Source organism: Bactrocera neohumeralis, unplaced genomic scaffold (assembly GCF_024586455.1).
Source record: "Bactrocera neohumeralis isolate Rockhampton unplaced genomic scaffold, APGP_CSIRO_Bneo_wtdbg2-racon-allhic-juicebox.fasta_v2 cluster11, whole genome shotgun sequence".
Lineage (NCBI taxonomy): Eukaryota > Metazoa > Arthropoda > Insecta > Diptera > Tephritidae > Bactrocera > Bactrocera neohumeralis.
The window spans coordinates 12,318,971-12,338,496 of NW_026089624.1; the positions used below are offsets into that span (position 1 = coordinate 12,318,971).

The 19,526-nt window shown below is 38.4% G+C and overlaps 1 protein-coding gene and 1 long non-coding RNA gene across 6 annotated transcripts in view; one reads left to right on the forward strand and one right to left on the reverse strand.

Moving 5' to 3' along the window:
* The window catches only part of LOC126765907 (uncharacterized), a 66,491-nt gene that overhangs the window by 35,583 nt on the left and 11,382 nt on the right, over positions 1 to 19,526 (reverse strand). For all 5 annotated transcript variants that reach the window (XR_007668627.1, XR_007668629.1, XR_007668628.1 and 2 more), the window contains exons 4-6: positions 18,343 to 18,923; positions 17,395 to 17,817; positions 5,620 to 6,092 (exon numbers count right to left, since the gene is read on the reverse strand). Coding sequence is in view for 1 of the 5 variants with exons in the window: in XM_050483582.1 (XP_050339539.1) it covers positions 5,620 to 6,092; positions 17,395 to 17,817; positions 18,343 to 18,923 (1,477 nt within the window). In the remaining 4 variants the exon portion in view is untranslated. The remainder of the gene's footprint in view (positions 1 to 5,619; positions 6,093 to 17,394; positions 17,818 to 18,342; positions 18,924 to 19,526) is intronic.
* LOC126765977 (uncharacterized) lies at positions 3,829 to 5,609 on the forward strand. Its single transcript, XR_007668676.1, has 2 exons — positions 3,829 to 3,929; positions 4,622 to 5,609. It is a non-coding gene; the product is annotated as an uncharacterized LOC126765977 (long non-coding RNA).

Below are 19,526 nucleotides of genomic sequence, written 5' to 3' on the forward strand. Positions count from 1 at the left end.
AAAATTTTCTACAGTGTAATATTTTGTAAATATAAGCTTGTCCAGAAAAAATAAAGCAAATCCGCCCACAATTACGCCCATCTCTCATATAATATAATCACAAAAGTTGCAATATTTTCGCTGTTATCACAGCTAGACTGTTAAAAATTGTCAAACGGATTTGAATCAATGAAAATTATTATTTTTCTAAAAATGAAACAAGTCCGCCCACAACTACGCCCACCTCCCATATAACATAACCAATAAATATTCAAAAATGATCATATATTATTAATTATTTATTCAACAAGTAATTTTTTAACATCATCGTCCAATTCTAAAGTTTTATTTTTGGGATTTGTTCTAAAACCATTAATAAAAGGATCCGATGAAGCTAAAAGCAAGTGGATTACATCTTGATTTGTAGAAATTCTGTCGCATTTTCTAGAATGATTAAGCCTATATTTCTTGTAATCTTTGTTACGAACTTCTTGAGCCTCCTCTGATAGCATGCCCAATGGTAAAATAGAGGATGAAACAATTTTACTTCCATGCATTAAAACTTTATGTACCGTCATTGGCATATAGTAAAATAATATAATAATATTTATATATTCAATATAAATTTCTGCAGTATCACAATATTTTATTTCTTTTGCCATTTCAAAATTTCGTGTTTTGTTAATTTTTTTCACCCGTTTGCACTTCTCTAGGTATCACATACGACACATACGAACGCCAAACCCTTTGAGGGTTTTACTATACTGACCTAGTACCATCACCCTGACTTGGAATTTCTCACCCCCCAGATTAGCTGTTGTACTGTGTAATTAGTTCAAATAATATAATGCATCTAAACTAGTATTTTGTTGTTGTTGTATAACGAGAGACAACTCCAAAAAATAACAACAAACCGAACAATCAAAAAAACAAACAAAACAACGAAGCAGGCAAAAAAACAAAGCAGCGAAGCAGGCAAAAAAAAACAAAGCAAGGAATCAAGCAAAAAACAACGCAGTTGCAGTAGGTTAAAATGCTAATTACTCATGAATTGGCAGCTAATTGCAACTGATTTTTTTTCTATAAATTAAGGAGATTTTAAAGTTTATTTTGTGTAAGTGGCTAACCTGCGCGCTCCTGCACACAATAGTTATATTCTGTTGAAGTTGTGAAATATATGATTTTTTTGGACCATGAAAAAACGTCATATTAAAAAAAATCTTGTAAAAGAAAGTATACATTTGATGATGTAAATCACATCTATAACATTGGTTTTAATAAATAAAAACTTTGCAATTGATATTTTATGGTTAACTTTTGAGTTTTAACCTTTGCAATATTCATCACATTTTTCTGAGTAACTTTGCGTTGATACTTTGTTGGACTTTGAAGCTCTCCCAACAAAAAACCATTGAATATATCAAGGCCAAGTATTCGGATAATGTTATTTGATTAGTTCTTAGCTTAAATTGAAAAGATGGTACAAATTTGGAATGATAAAAAAATCCTTTTTTTCCGCTCTGGCACCACTGTGCGGCGCTTAGGTCTCAAGTTAACTCTTACGGGCTCACCTGCCAATAAGAATGATTATTGAAACACAACTTTATAGTATTAAAACAGAGAATATTTTATTAAAAATAAAACTAAAATAATCGATCCATATATAAAAACTAATGTGAAGGATGAATCTGATGCTGTTTAATAAGTTTGTTAATATCAGGTTCCAATTTACTCAAGAACAGTCGCAAGTCGCCACGTTCGGTAACAAGCAAACGATTTCTATTTTTAGTAAGCAGTGTTGTCACAGCACTAAATCCACGTTCACACAAATATGACGATGGGAATGCTATCAAGAATCGTTGAATGATTGACCACAATCCAGGGTACAATTGCGAGATCGGTTTTTGTAGCCAAAATTCTTGGTAACCATTTTTGAACTTGATTTTTATTTCCTCGTTTGTTGTCATTTCTATAAGTTCTTCTTCTAGCTGAGGTGAGATTGCTGTGTTGACATTTGAAAACGGATCCAACACCCAGTCTGGTATTTCCAAGTTCAAAATGTCCAGGTATCGTTCGGTGAAGTCAATGTGGAGGTTTTCCAAATGTTGGCAGTAGGCAAACAATTCGTCGTTACTGCATGATACTGATAAATTCGGAAAATTGTGAAACTCGCGTCTGCCTAGATTCTTTTTGTGTAGAAGCAGTTTGGCTGCGAAAGCAGCAACGACGTTTTTTGTTTAATCAAATTTAGTTTATCGCCTTGCAGTTGGAGATTCATGTCGATGAACAATTTATACAGGTCTGTCATGTAAGCTCTATCATTCTTTGATGTTATGAGCTTGTCTTGAAATTCTGTATCTTCAGTTTCCAAGAACTCTATAACAGAGTCAAACACTTCAGTATGAAACAACAAACGATTGAAATCCTCGTCATTAGTAACACAAAGCTGATGAAATAATCTATCATTCAAAGAGCTGTTGCAGATTTTATTGACTGCTTTGATGACATATTGCAGTGATTGAAATAGTTTTTCACTTAAGTTTCTAGCAACTTAATGTTGTCTATGAAAAACGCAATGGACACCAAGGACATCTGGAATTTTATTTTTTAAGTACGCTATGAAGCCTTTATGGCACTTTGTCATAGTTGGAGCGCCATCCGTAGCAACTGAAATAATATTTTTCAAAGGAATTTCTTTCTCATCGCAAAACTTTTCCAATATATTGAATATGGTTTCGCCTTTTGTATCGGTCTCTAAATTTCTATCAAATAATAGTTCTTCACATATTTTCTCATCTTTAATAAAACTCACGAAAGAGAACAACAATGCTTCGTTAGTTGGTAAAGTGGACTCATCCAGCTGAATTGAAAATTGACTTGACCTCAGGTGATCGTACAATGATTCTTCAATGTTTTCAGCCATTTCATCAATTCGTCTTTGCACAGAATTATTACTCAAAGGAATTTTTCGGATAATATCTGCGGCCGGTTTATGAAGCACGGTAGTTATTACTTCATTTATTGCTGGCAATATTAACTCTTATCCGATGTTATGTGGTTTGCCTTTTTGAGCAATTAACAAAGAGATATTGTACGAAGCTCGAAGTCCGTCGTCATCTTGCTTAGCAGCCGCCGAAAATAGTTTTGCTACACTTGGATGAGTATTATGCTTCCTCTCTAGGTCTTGAAAATATGCTACATTCTTGTCTCTCTTATCTGGATGCATTTTATTCAAATGATCTTGCAGTCTTGAAGGCTTCACTGCTTCATTCGAAAGTGTTTTTAGACATAGAAGACACAAAGACGAGGATGGGTTTGTGGGATTTTCAATGAATCCGAATTTAATGTATTCCGCACAGTATTGATATCTTTTCTTTTTTACTTCCGACATTGTGTTACTTTGAGAAATACGTTTAACTACGCGAGTAGTGTAAAGGAGGCGTAAGTAATGCTCATGAATATAAAATAAATATTACATTGTTTATATAGGAATGCTTAAGCACAATTATTATATAGTAGTCCAAAAATATGAATTCTTATTTTTCCTAGAAATACATTTGTAAAAAAAGGATCTTTATCCTTTTTTTATTTTCCACATAAAAGATTTAAGGAGTTCAAAAGCTCAAAACGTGCGTTACATCAGCTACATAACCGACATCATTTCGCAAGTGATAAAATAAATTATTCAAGAGCTCAAAGCATTCGCTACATCAGCTCGAACCTACCTACCCTACACCTTTGCGCAAATGATTATATTATGATAGCAAATGCCCACATACAGATTTGGCAATGGCAATAGCAATACGTTTGACAGTTAGTATTCTATAAATTCTATCCTGTCGAGATGCCCCGTTATGAAACGAAGCGACCGATTGACATGATTTTCATTTTTTCCCGCCTTACCGCACCGATAGCTACCAATGCTTTGAATTTGCCAAATTTCGATCTAGGTATGGTTGATTTTGTTTTTTCTTTATGTAAATCATATTATTGTTTTCCTGTGCGCTCCTAAAACGCGAGACAAATTTTCGAAGTCGAACATTCTTCATTCTCAAACAACATGATCTGTGAAAATCAATATTAAATGTTTCATAAGATGCTGGTAGACTGTGCCTGTGCCTATTTCTTTGAGCTACTGCATATAAGAATGCGTTGAAATGTTCTCGAACTTTAAAACTTAGCTTTATTATATGCAGTCGTCCACAGTTTTATGGGTCCTGGTTGCATAATCTAAAGTTCCGTGGATATAATAAAGACTGACTTTATTTGAAAGTGTACAAAACCATTACAATGATAAAAAACAAGAAAGTGCAAAAATAATTTCCAGGGTTGCAAGAAAACAGATGTAATGATGAAAAAGGGCGGCGTATCAGACCAGTACTAGGGCCTCGATGAGTATTGTAAAAAAATGTACTAATGGAAATTAACTTGAACTGGTCGAAGTTGAAACGTCGTAACACTTCCAAGGCTTATGAATGACTTGAAACTTATAGTATACATATGTATATTAAACATGCGTTGCAAGGAAGCAGAGATTTTTCTTTTAGCGTCCCAAATCGGTTTAGTAACTTTTAAGTTTTGTTTTACATAAATAATTATAATTAATTTTAAGTTTTTTAATTTTTGACAATAATTTGCAAAGGTAGCTGACTTCTTCATTTATATTGCTTGAGAAAGTATTATGAGCTACTGAACTTAAAAAATAAGGAAGAATCACTGTGACCAACAGGTGCAATTTTCGACTGAACAGGAAATTGAAAAGTAAAGCCCTCTTTCGACATACAAAGCCTAAACTCTACAAGTCTCGGTTTAGTATCGGTTTAGTAACTTTTAAGTTTTGTTTTACATAAATAATTATAATTAATTTTAAGTTTTTTAATTTTTGACAATAATTTGCAAAGGTAGCTGACTTCTTCATTTATATTGCTTGAGAAAGTATTATGAGCTACTGAACTTAAAAAATAAGGAAGAATCACTGTGACCAACAGGTGCAATTTTCGACTGAACAGGAAATTGAAAAGTAAAGCCCTCTTTCGACATACAAAGCCTAAACTCTACAAGTCTCATCATTCCCGTTGTACTATATGCTGATGAGGGATGGACATTCGCAACAACTGAAAGATATTGCTAAAAATGTGTGGTGCTTTGTAGCGAATACCACGGTCAATAGATAGTTCAACGATACAAGAGACAATGTCTACGCTGGCTGGTCATGTTGTTGGAATGGATAAGAACAAACCAGCTTTAAAAGTATTCTATGCAGTACCCGCCGGTGGAAGCAGAGGAAGAGAAAGTCCTCAACTCCGTTGGAGAGATCAGAAGGAAAAGGACTTGGCTGCACTTGGTATCTCCTATTGGCGCCAAATACCAAAAAGAAGAAATAACTGCCGCACTTTAGTTAACTCGCCTTTGATAAGCGGTGTTTACGCCTGCAATAAGAAGAATAATATTACATTTTCCCTTTTTTATTTCTTTATTGTAAAATTTTCCCGAAATATTTCACATGTTTCTATTAAAAATGAGCTGTATCAAAAATATATGTAATTTAACGATTTATAAAAGTGCTAACTCCAAAACAAATTGGAATAAATCGACTGAGCACAAGTACATTTAATTGCTGGTAAAATTTACGCAACTTACTTATTTTCATCCTTCCCAGAACTACGGTTTTCACTTGACGATCTATGTGAACATAGTTTGGCCATTTGTTGATGGTATTGTTTCTGTTGTTCACTTGGAGCAAGCGTGGCTTGATTCAATCGTATTGTTATTTTACTATTATCAATGTTTGAATCTTTGGGATCATTTTTTTTAGCAATATCGCAGCCCCTATTGATATTAGATCGGAGGTTATTTGAATCGAACTCATCAATAATGCCACTGTTGTTTAAGGCCAATGTTATATGCTCGTTTTTTGCAGTGCTGCTGGTGATTAATATGTTTTCACCTACTAAGGCTGAAACCTCAAATCCAGCTGAAACAAGAGCGCCCAACTGATGCAGATGCATGTTTTTTAAGTCACAGTCGTCGTTCACACTATTTCGACCAGGCATCACCTCTGCATGTTTAGATCCTCTGATGTTCAGTTTCGATGATTCTTTTTCATGTTTTTGCTAAAAAAGATACAAAATACAGGAATTTGCTTACTAAAATATGTATTAAATAAAATTTTAGCAATTCTGATTATAAGCGAGAACATTAGGACTCTTTAATACACTTTTATTAGCTTTAGCTCTGGCTAGATGAGTTAGCTCTCTCTTCTGAACACCAGACACTGAACAACCACACGACAACACACCACACTAACGCGGTCCACATCTAAAGACACCACACATGCAGACATTCCACAAGAAGACACCACCCACTACTACACACGTATATACACCACAACTCTACACTACCCAACAATCAAAACCGACCGCTCGAGAGGACGACCTTCCCTTTTTTACATCGATCTCGCACCGAGCAAACGTCCGTCGCAGCATCATTTTTATCTTTTCATTACTACCTTTGTACGTTAATCTATTCCGCATCCGAAATATATTTCGCGGTAACAGAAACCCAAAATCGAGTGTCTATTTTATTAAACATTTGCCGGTTAGATAAAGTGTTGAGTGCCGAGGTAAGTGGTGAAAGAAAGGTGCAGAATGAACATGGTCCTTCGAGCCATAGTGAAAGGCACTATGGAAAAATAAAAAAAAAAAAAAAGTGCTGAGTGACAAATATAATATCAGTGCATATTTTTAACATACGCCAAGTGAAAAAGCTTGGAAAACCAAAAAAAAAAAAAAAAAACCAAATTATGCTGTGACAAAAGTGCGTTTTAACTGTGAAGAAAAAAGTGAGGCAATGACCAAATAAGAGAGCAGTGGCGACATACATATACATAAATACATACATACATAAGTGCGAAACTAGGCAAAGCATTTGCCCTCCAAAGGAAAAAGAAAAACCAAAAACGAAAGTGCAAACTACAAAAATACATACATACATACATGCATATATAATAAAAAGAGCGGGCGCGAAATAAAGAAATAAATTAAATAGCGGGCGCGAAGCCGGTTCTAACAAAAAAAAATATACATAAAAAGTAACCACCAAAAAACGGGCGCGAAGTAATAAACAAAAAAAAAAAAAACTACACAGCATCAGCATCTCACCAAAATTCACCGCAACAAAAGGACTGGGAGAAGAGGCCACAAACGCACACACTGGGAGGAAAGCCCACAAACGCACACACGCACATACATACAATCAAACTGTCCCCAAAACCCCAAATTTTCCATGGTGGTTATGAACAATGGCCGTCCTTCCGGGACATGTTCACAGCTGTTTACATAAACCATCCGAAATTATCAAATGCTCAAAAGTTGTATCACCTCAGATACAAAACAAAAGGACAAGCAGGCGTCATCGTAAAACAGTTCGCATTAAATGACGACAATTTCCATTTGGCTTGGGAAGCTCTGAGATCAAGGTACGAAAACGAACGAATACTGGTAGATAAGCAAATAACGATATTAATGAACTTGCCCAAAATTCAAAAGGAGACAAGTGAAGAATATATGAAACTTCAATCCACTGTTTCCAACTGTTTGTCGGTTTTAGCGACACAAAATATTCCCACAGACAATTGGGACCCAATTCTGATAAATATATGCACCGCCGCATTATCAGAAAAATCGTTATTGCTATGGGAACAATCTCTCTCATCAAGGAAAAAATGCCCCACGTGGCAGCAAATGCAAGATTTCCTAACTACCCAGTATGAAATCGCAGAAAGAATTGACAAAAAGATAACTAAACCAAAAGGTATTTCCCATGACCTTAATAGAAGCTTCCAAAGATCCCAAGCCAGTAGCAACAACAATTCAAATAGAAGCTTCTTCAAAAATCAAACGTTCACATCTGAACAATACAAACAAACGTCATGCGAATTGTGCACAGGGGGACATAAACTTAAATCTTGCGAAAAATTTAAGAAATTAAATATAATTGACCGAAACAATTTTGTAAAGTCAAAAAGACTTTGCACAAACTGCTTATCACATGCACACATGCTTAAAGATTGTGAAAGCAAATTTAATTGCGTTTATTGCCATAAACGACATCATTCGATGTTACACATTACCAATTTTTCCAGCTCACCCCCAAACAGCGCAAACATAAAAAGAGCAACAGGTTTAGTTGCAACAACAAATTCAGAAAACAGCCAAGAAGCACCATGCTGCTCAAAGGCGTTAAAAACCCAAACGCTACATAGCGAAAGCAACAGTAGAGTATTACTACCTACAGCAGTCGTCTCCATCGAACACCGAGGAGAGCTGTTTAAACTCAGAGCCCTAATAGACCAAGGATCACAACGATCTTTCATAGCGTCTCGGGCACAAAACAGGCTACAGTTGCCAACAAAACTGGCCAATTTTGAAATCACGGGAATGGGCGGAAGAGTTGTTCAAAACTCAAATAAAATCTGCCCCATTACCCTCTTTTCCCCCAAAGCGGATAAGCGCATACAAGCAGAAGCTATTGTCTTACCGCAATTAACAAACATGCTTCCAAGCTATCATATAAATAGCAAGCATTGGCAAAAGGTTTCACACCTTAAATTAGCAGACCCCAACTGCAACACTCCCGCTCAAATAGATCTTCTATTAGGCAGCGATCTCATACCACAGATAATACTCGAAGGTATTGAGAAAATTACAAAAACACTTCTGGCGCAAAATACCATTTTCGGATGGGTCCTAAGTGGACTAGTTGCGGAACCAGTTGCCACGATGACAACTCAAGTTGAGGAAATCTCCAACGAATACCTCAATTCGCAATTAAGAAAATTTTGGGAGTTAGAAGAACTCCCCCCCGTATCAATCACAACCCCTGAAGATCGATATTGTGAGAATTTTTACAAAACCACAACTACTCGATCGGATGATGGCCGGTACGTCGTACGACTACCACTAAAGCCAGAATTTCCCCGCACACTCGCCTTAGGTCATTCCCGCACCTCTGCTATCAAACAGTTTTTAAGTATGGAAAAAAACCTACAAAAAAAAAAGGCGAGCTGAAACCAGAATATGATAGAGTCGTAGAAGAATACCTCCATTTAAACCATATGGAGGAAGTCAGCGCTGGCGAAAAAATCATACAAAGTAAATACTACTCATTTTACTTGCCACATCATGCAGTAGTAAAGCCAGATAAAAAAACAACTAAAGTAAGAGTTGTCTTCAACGCCTCAAGATCCACTAGCTCGGGGAATTCCCTAAACGATATCCTGTTTACGGGACCCACGCTCCAACCTGACTTAATGCTACTTATTTTAAACTGGCGTATATTCAAATACGTATTCAACGGGGACGTCGAGAAAATGTATAGACAAATAGTCGTACATAAAGACGATCAAGATTTTCAAAGAATTATTTTCAGAAAATCCCCCACCAGTCCACTACGCGACTTTAAGTTAAAAACAGTTACCTTTGGCGTCAACTGTGCCCCATACTTAGCCATTCGGACACTGCACGAATTGGCAGAAAACACCAAGTCAGAACTCCCTCTGGCAACCCAGGTGTTAAAAACGCAAACGTATGTTGACGACATTTTGTCTGGAAGTCACAGTCTTCCACAAGCATACGAATCCTTATCACAGGTTATAAGAGCCCTTAAAACCGCAGGGTTTCCATTAAAAAAGATTACGGCAAATCACCCAAATATATTAAAAAACATACCAAAAGAAAATTTGTTGGACACTAATTTCCTTGTTTTCGAAAAGGAAAGTACAACAAAAACTCTGGGCATCCAATGGAATGCGATATCGGACCAGTTCTCATACACAACTGAGTCCATATCCGCTTTATCCGCCATTACAAAACGCCAAATTCTCTCCTCTGTGGCAAAACTTTTTGACCCCGCAGGATGGCTATCGCCAATTATGATACAAGCCAAAATCCTGATACAAGAATTATGGCTAGATGGGACCGACTGGGACGAACAAGTAAAACCACTTCGTTTAGAAAAGTGGTCACAGTTCACGAGCAATCTAAACGATATCTCACAGATACAAATCCCACGGTGGGTAAACTATTCCCCCGAACACAAAGTCGAATTACACGGCTTCTGTGACGCCTCTGAGAAGGCATACTGTGCCACTTTATATGTGCGCACACAAAGCGATAACGCGACCACAAGCCACTTATTAGTAGCTAAAGCTAAGGTGGCTCCTCTAAAAACGCTAAGTCTACCTCGACTTGAGCTCTGTGGCGCCCTACTACTCGCAAAATTGGTTTCCATGGTGCAGACCCACTTAAACATGAAGAAATACAGATTGCATCTCTGGTCCGATTCTGAAATCGTTCTAGCCTGGTTGGAAAAACCACCACACGCATGGAAAACGTACATTTCTAATCGTACGTCACAAATACTTGACCTAGTGGGGTCAGCCACTTGGCGACACGTAGCCAGTGCTGACAATCCTGCCGATTTAGGTACAAGAGGGTGCAAGCCGCTGCACCTTGCCACCACCACCCTCTGGTGGAATGGTCCCCGATGGTTAACAGAATCTCCCGATTCTTGGCCAAAATCGCCCATGCGCAATATAATTGCCCCAGAAAGTCGAAAAATCGACTGCTTTCACGCAACATTGGATGATAATGACATCCTTGAGCGATTTTCATCGTTCCCTCGTGCCCTTCGAGTTATCGCCTACATGCTAAAGTTCGTAGAGCGACTCAAAAATAAAATTAAGGGAATTCACCCAGAATTTAACCAGTGCGATACGTTAACGCACCTAGAACTCCAAAAGGCAAAGGTTGCACTAATCGCATCCACTCAAATGCGCTACTTCAGCCGCGATATCTCATTATTAAGAGAATCAAAACCCATTGATAAAAGGAGTTCAATCTTGGTTCTTAACCCATTCTTGGACACGAAAGGTCTGCTTCGTGCGAATGGTAGGCTTGCTAACTCAAGCCTGACGTACAACGAACGCCACCCTCTAATTATAGCAGAGAAATCCCAACTTGCCACATTACTCCTCAATTATATCCACTTACTCATGCTTCACGCTGAACATCGCCTAATGCAGCATATAGTCCGTCAAGAGTTCTATATTCCCCGTCTTAAGCCCCAAATAAAAAAATGCATTTTCATGTGCAAGATCTGCACTATGCACAAGCAAAAGTTACGAACACAGATTATGGCAGCACTTCCACCGGAACGCTGCAACTTCGCTCTGCCTTTCACAGTTACAGGTGTCGACTTTGCTGGGCCTTTTCAGATAAAGGCGTCCATGCTAAGGTCCCCCACTCTAATGAAAGGCTATGTGGCTGTCTTTGTCTGTTTTACGACAAAAGCAGTGCACCTAGAGCTGTGTACGAATCTGACAAAGGAGGCTTTTCTCGCGGCATTCGCTCGCTTCGTCGGACGACGCGGCTTCCCATCAAAACTGATGAGCGACAATGGTAAAACCTTCATTGGAGCCCAAAGAGCCACTGAAAAGGAGTTTGTGGAATTTATCAAACAAGTCTCACCAGAGATTGTACAAAGGTATGCTCCCCAAGGTGTCAACTGGCAATTTATCCCCCCAAGCGCTCCTCATATGGGTGGTTTATGGGAATCAGCTGTAAAAAGCTTTAAATCCCACTTCAAAAAAGTAGCTGGAAACTACAAATTTAATTATGAACAGTTCACCACACTGTTAGTGCGAATTGAAGCCGTTCTCAATTCACGGCCACTCACAACCCTCTCGCAAGATCCCTCTGACTTTACAGCCCTCACACCAGGGCATTTTCTCAAAGGAGCACCCATTCTGGCCACACCTGAGCCAGGCGTGGGGTCGCTATCCTTATTAAATCAATGGGAGAGAATAAAAATTCTCCATCACGATTTCAGCCGCCGATGGAAGGAAGAATATATAAAGGACCTTCATAAAAGGTACAGGTGGAAGAGTCCAGAAAAGGCGCCAAAGCTAGGAGATTGTGTCATCATCCATGATGATTGTCTACCCCCTACAGAATGGCGGCTTGGCCGCATAGAAAAACTACACTACGGTTCCGACGGTCATGTACGAGTCGTTGATCTCCGCACTCAAAGCGGTATATTAACAAGACCGCTCGTGAAACTATGTTTTCTACCACACATTGACGAAACCGCAAATAACGAAAAAACCGCCGATACTACCGTAACGCAATTAAAATAACCAAATAAATCACGACGTAATAACCCGCAAGTAAAAAACTCGTTTAAACTAATACGATAACTAATGCAATGGTCGATCTACGTGACGACCCTTTCATGCCACGTAACGTGGCACAATTGCCATATACATTTAATGACACCCATTTATAACCATATTACTCCTCCCACACAGATTACCATGGATGTGGATATGCCAACTGTGCCAACGCCAACGGTGAGGTCAACCATCACCGTGCCGCGCCCTGTGGCAACTCCAGCGCCTCGAACTCCAGCGGCCACCACCACTGCAATTGCACCTCGTAGCGGCACGCGACCACTACCACCGTCCGCAGCACCCGTAGGGGAACCTCAGCGCAGCCGATGTCCCCTGTGTCGGCGCCCACACCGGCTACAACACTGTAGCATTTTTCGAAGCATGCAGCCCATGCAGCGGCAGAAAGTAGCTCAGGCTCACGGGCATTGCCTAAACTGCTTGGCAACGGTACACACCACCCAGGAGTGTACATCGATCACCCTGTGCCAACTGTGCAATAGGCCGCACCATACCATGCTGCACCGCACCCCAAAACGGCCCGTAGGACGACGGCTCGCCACGAGCCGATCACAGCAGCCCAGTCGGCACCGAAGGCTAATTGCCCCACCATCTTCCAGACCGAGGAGAATTGAACCATCTCCGCCGCGGCCTCGTCGGCAGCCTCGTACACCACGCCGCTCCACTGGCCTTAGCAGCGTTGTTGCCACGCTGCAGCAACTACAGCGACTGCTAGGCTAATATTCGCCTAGGGGGGCCGGGATGGCTAGATGAGTTAGCTCTCTCTTCTGAACACCAGACACTGAACAACCACACGACAACACACCACACTAACGCGATCCACAAACAATCAAAACCGACCGCTCCCGAAGACGACCTTCCCTTTTTACATCGATCGCACCGAGCAAACGTCCGTCGCAGCATCATCTTTTCTTTCTTTTCATTACTACCTTTGTACGTTAATCTATTCCGCATCCGAAATATATTTCGCGGTAACAGAAACCCAAAATCGAGTGTCTATTTTATTAAACATTTGCCGGTTAGATAAAGTGTTGAGTGCCGAGGTAAGTGGTGAAAGAAAGGTGCAGAATAAACAAGCTCTATTTATGTTTGTAACTTTTTTCAGTGGCCCTGAAATACTATTTACTTGAAGAACCCTGTGACAGAGCAATCGAAAGTTTGAACAGCAGAATTCAAAAAAGCCTCAAAAAATATGCAACTAAAATCATTACAAATACATTACCTTAAAGGGAGTAGAAACTAGCCTCGAAATCCTTTATTAAAACTTTTGATGATGGGAAGTCAAAAATCAGATGCTCATTATCAGACAGAGCCTACATTAACATTGGGCGTCACTTCTATTAAATGTTAAATTTGAACCGATGAGAACTAATTCTTTAGGATTTTTTACTTCCCAATTTGATGTGCCCTAAAAGTGGGATTTTTAGGTTTGTCGAATTACAACTAAAACTGGTGTCGTCCCCTTATTTCTAAGATAATGATATCCGACCCTCCACTTCACTTTCTCCACCTATACCAAGTACACAGAATTTTGCCCGTTTTGTTTTAATTTATGTATATTGCATCGGCATTATTTTATCGACTATACCTTCCCACACCCCAATATGGTAAATATAGTATTTTTGTAAGATGTTAAATGTTGGGTATTACGTAAAATGTGACTAAAACTTAGTTAGCCTTTAAAATACATTTTAGATTAATATTATACGTATATTACACCACGTACGTCTGTATTCCATTCACGGGCACGATTCCGATTATTTTGTCGGTCGGGGATTGAAAACGATTTTCGGTATAAATACGGTATGTGCTGATAGGGGAGCTAATGTTTCTAACACTTATAGTTTTAAAAGTATTCGCCTTTAAAAATTCAAAAGTTTGTATAAGTGACTCATGGTATTTCTTAATGTTTAATTTTTTCACATTTTTCACATCGCATGTCACTTTCAACATTGAAATAAGCTCACATTTCACTTTTATTGCGTTTAATTTTTGCTATATTTACACTCATAGCTGGAAAGGTTACAGTGTTTGCAATTATGAGGAAAACGAGCGTTGCTACAATTTAAAAACCAAATATGAAAGACTTTTCAACGACAGCGTATCCTTTGTTTGTACTTTCGCGTGAATCCTTTCTCTTTATTAACTTAAAAAAAAAAATGTTCCAACATTTTTTACACTTTAATTGAGTATGTGATGTACTCCTTACTGCGTTGGCGGCCTTCGGACGAGCTCCAAAAAAATAACCCTGGTCCAATCAACACCCGGGGAGACTGAAGTATTTTCGCGTAGCACTCCTTTTTGCGTTGGCGACCTTCGGCCGAGCTCTAAAAAATAATACTGGAGTGGCTGAAGTACTTTCGCGTAATACTCCTTTCAGCGTTGGCCGGCATTGGCTGCGTTTTAAGAAAATAACTCTGATCCAGCCAATACCCGTGGTATTTTATTATTTTATTATGTAATATAATTACATATTTTTTATTTGCTTATTAAACTGAAATAAGTAAATATCCATATGCATGGAAAGAGTGTTTATACTCATTTAAATTTGATATACATACAATCTATAGGAACTTTTTTATTAGAACTATGATTGCTAAGTAAAGAAAGACGAATTTCAGCGAATTGCTCATATGTATTTGCTTATTAATGATATTGATATCATCGGCCTCAATACCCGCGCCGTTAGTTCTGCTTTCTCCAGATTGGACAAGGAAGCAAAGCAAATGGGTCTAGTAGTGAACGAGGGCAAGACGAAATATCTCCTGTCATCAAACAAACAGTCGTCGCATTCTTGGCTCTCACGTCACTGTTGGCAGTCATAACTTTGAAGTTGTAGATAGCTTCGTATATTTGGGAACCAGCGTAAACACCACCAACAATGTCAGCCTGGAAACCTAATGCAGGATAACTTTTGCCAACAGGTGCTACTTCGGACTGAGTAGGCAATTGAAAAGTAAAGTCCTCTCTCGACGAACAAAAACCAAACTCTATAAGTCACTCATAATTCCCGTCCTGCTATATGTTGCAGAGGCTTGGACGATGACAGCAACTGATGAGTCGACGTTGAGAGTTTTCGAGAGAAAAGTTCTGCGAAAGATTTATGGTCCTTTGCGCATTGGCCACGTCGAATATCGCATTCGATGGAACGATGAGCTGTACGAGATATACTCGTATGACGACATTAACATAGTTCAGCGAATTAAAAGACAGCGGCTACGCTGGCTAGGACTTGTCCGAATGGACGAAAACACTCCAGCTCTAAAAGTATTCGACGCAGTACCCACCAGGGGAAGCAGAGGAAGAGGAAGACCTCCACTCCGTTGGAAGGACCAAGTGGAGAAGGGCCTGGCTACGCTTTGAATATCCAAATGGCGCCACGTAGCGAAAAGAAGAAACGACTGGCGCGCTGTTGTTAACTCAGCTATAATCGCGTAAGTGGTGCCAACGCCAATTAAGAAGAACAGTTGGTTATTACCATATGACAGCGCTCGATTTCCATCCTTAAATGCCTACTTTAGCTTCGTCGAGCCAACCAAAGACACGCCTGCCAAAAAAAAAAAATAACGGCGTTGATGAGTCATAGCAGCGATCAGCTGAAATGCAAATTAAACAAACGCTGTCAGCGGAAGCAGCAGTAAACAGCAATCAGGTAACAACAAATGCGCCGACAGCAACCAGCCTGCAGGTACCAGCAAGCACCCGGACAGTGAAGGAAAACAAAACGCAAGGTGAGAATATATCAAGCAAAAAAGGACCATATGTTCAGACTGGTATTGATCGCTACATAAATGTAAAAAGGAAATCGAGTCCAATTAAATCAGCGGCCAATACCAAAAAAATTCAACCAGACACGTAAAAAGCCAGAAATTCTTAATGGCAACATATTTGCCTTTCTGAGCAAGTACACCACAATCGTGAATGACAAATGTCTCGTAAACTAAGTGTTTACCTATAATCCTATATATTTTTTAATCTGAGACTTCCTCTTTCAGACGGTACCTTCAGATCGCGGCGCCCAAGAAATTGGGAATTTTGCCCTATAACTGAATTCATATTCAGATTTTTTATCTATTTAGGTATTGCGCCTACCTTAAAATACTCGTATACCTAGTTACACCTGGACATAGCCCTAAATACTTATTCAATATAAATTGTCTGATACCTGAAATATATATGTACATATGTAAATATGAGTGTAAATTTTCTGCTCCGCCTTTACTTAGAACTTAGCCGTTCCTTACGTGTTTACATTAGGCAAGCATTCAGCAGGGGTTTGGTAATGTCCTTATCCCTCATCGAGACCCTCGGGTCTGGCCAGGCATATTTTGTTTTTAAATGTTATTTTAATATATTTAGAGTGTAGTGTCTATAGGATTCAGAACAAAAATGCAAGGAAAGGACGAAAAAAGAATATTATAATATTACATCTTAGTGCACCAATGGTGCTTGCCTTGTATGAAAATATATGAACTTTGGTATGTTTCTATCACTTCGCACGGTTGATTTATCTGTTTTCATGTTCGTTACATGTCCAAATTGGTTTGTATGTTTATCTGGGTCAAATACTTTAGCCGCTAGAGCGATTTAAAGGTTAAAAAAAATGTAATTTTTCTCAAAATGTTACATTTTTTGGGAACGCTATGACCACGCCCCTGGTAGAGATAGAGGGGAGGTTGAAGGCTTTCCTGAAAGCCCCAGGGGTGAACTAACTCGCAAAATATTTTTGATTCCCCCCGGCCCCATACCGCCCCAACTGTAGTGAAACAAAAGGACATGGTGAAAGCCCATTTTCGCCTACCGCCACGCCCCCGGTGGGGCCTTGGGAGCGAATTATACATTTCATGTTACATTTTTTGTGAACGCTATTGCCACGCCAAGCGTGAACAAGGCAGTCAATTTGATTTCAACCAAATCGAGAGGTAAGAAATTTCAAAAATGTATCTATATTGTACATATATGAGCGTAAATACAACACGTATTTCCATACAAATGTATGTAAGCACCACTTGGCCTAGCCAAGCACCATTGGTCTCGACTAAGTGTATCAGACCGTTGGTCTCGACCAGGGTTATGTATGTGAATCTAATTTTGTGACAAAATTCTAAATAATTGCTACAAATCCAAAACATCGAACATCATAACATTATGTTTTTTATTTTGCTTACCATATTATTGCCATTGTTGTCCCGCCTCAGTGTCATTAAAGTGGTAAGATTTGATTTATTATACCGCTTTTGTTGTATTCGTCGTTGTTCATGTTGGTTTTTTGTATGCTCCATTATTAAATGTTGGTGAAATAATCCAGTTTGTGCCAACGCGGAAGAATGATATTTAGCACGTGGTATCATTACTGTTAATGGCTGATCTGTATGACTTGCAGGTTTATACGTTGAATCCGTGAAAGAATTATGTTTGTTTAATGTATAGTCTTCATTATAGGTGGCATTAACATTGGCTGTTTCTGGTTTTGCTACGTGACCATAAGGTGAATATCGTTGTCCTTCCACAATCACACTGCTACTGTCCGCCTTTATATGCGGATCTCTGGATCGACGATACGATTTTTTGGAAATATCAGTTAGATCCTTCTATATAAGTATAATAAAGTATATAATGAAGGAATAAGTAACGCAAATATCATAATAAAAAGATGTAATTGAAAATTGTTAGTATTTGTTGATTAAAAATATACACATTAATAAAAAAAAAACAAATGTCACAAAAAAACAAGTAGTTTATATATTCTTTGCCACAACTCTTAGATTTAAAATGACTTCCCTTTATTTTAAAAATAACAACATTTTATTAAGCCATGAAGAAAAACAATTTCAAATAGGTAGTTTTGAAGACATGTAGTACATAAAATTTTCGGACAATTGCTGAGATGATGTTCGTAATTTTGAATATAACTTTTGGGGGGGATGAGCTTGGATATTAACCAATTTCCCCCATTTTAACACCGTGGAGAGAAATGCTAGAAAAAGCTTTTCCCTAAGATATACACATACAACGAATTAGAGGGCGAGGTCGCGCCTGCTTTTTCAAGAAACAATTTAAACTGCCATGAACCTCCCTACTGTACTCCATGATTGTGGGTATACTACTTCACTTACCTTTAAAACATATAGCAACGTATTTTTACTATTTTCACTGCTAGTATCCTTGATTATTGCACATTTATCGAGATTAATGCGATTCGATCTACAACCTCTTATACCATGTGTACTTTTGCCATTTATTAGACTAATATCGGGTAATCCAGTTTTTCGATGAATACCCGTATTCGATTGTGATGCAGCAGGATATTTTTTACGCAATGTATGCCGTTTGGTACACATAAGAAGAATGCAAAAAATCAAGAGTGTAAAGAGAAGCGTACCGACGGCTATTAAAACTATAAGAACTATTTTTAAATTCAGTTGGCATGTTGAACCGGTATACCAGGCAAAGCATTCGCACACTACATGCTCCGAAGTGTATGGGTGATTGAATTTCTTGATGGCACATTTGCCATGATATTGGCATCGTTCGCATCCAACAAGTTCGGCTGAACATATACGACCCGGATAAATTCTGTTGCCTGATAAGTCTGCGAAATTCTCCTTGCAACTACATGTATATGTGCCTTGAAGATTAAAGCAAAGAGCGTGTGAAGAACAATCGTGAAACTTTCCATGCGCACACTCGTTGAAATCTGTGAAATACAATTTTTATAATGAAATATATACATAGGTAAACTATCTTCTTCATAAGAGTATCAATGAACGATACCCAACAATCTATACCTTAGCCTGTTACAGTATGTGCCCAGATAACACAATTTTAATTTCAATAATTTCTTAGAGTACAAAATATAAATAAATCGAACAAGTAAGGAAAGGCTAAGATCGGTTGTAACCGAACAATTCATACTCTTACAACTTGCAAGGATTAAAGTCATGGAAGTACCTTCAGGTACATAAGGCTTGTTAGTTATATGGAGTCTAGGCCAGTTTTCACTCGACTTTATTCATTCTAAGAACAAATATTCAGTGTTATTTAGAAAATTCCTTCTCTAAATTTTTATTATGATAAGTCACATATTGGCCGATATATACAATATAAAATCTCCTAGAAGTTCGAAAATCCTTTATTAGGTATATGGGAACACCATTGCCAGGAAAGGGTTATCGTTGAATTTTAACTATATACCTCTAACATTGAGCGATATTATCGGGGTCCACTTATTCGGTACCTAGGGACTTGAACGTCTTGTTTCGATTTGAACAATTTTTGGTGCAACACCTCAAAGTCAATA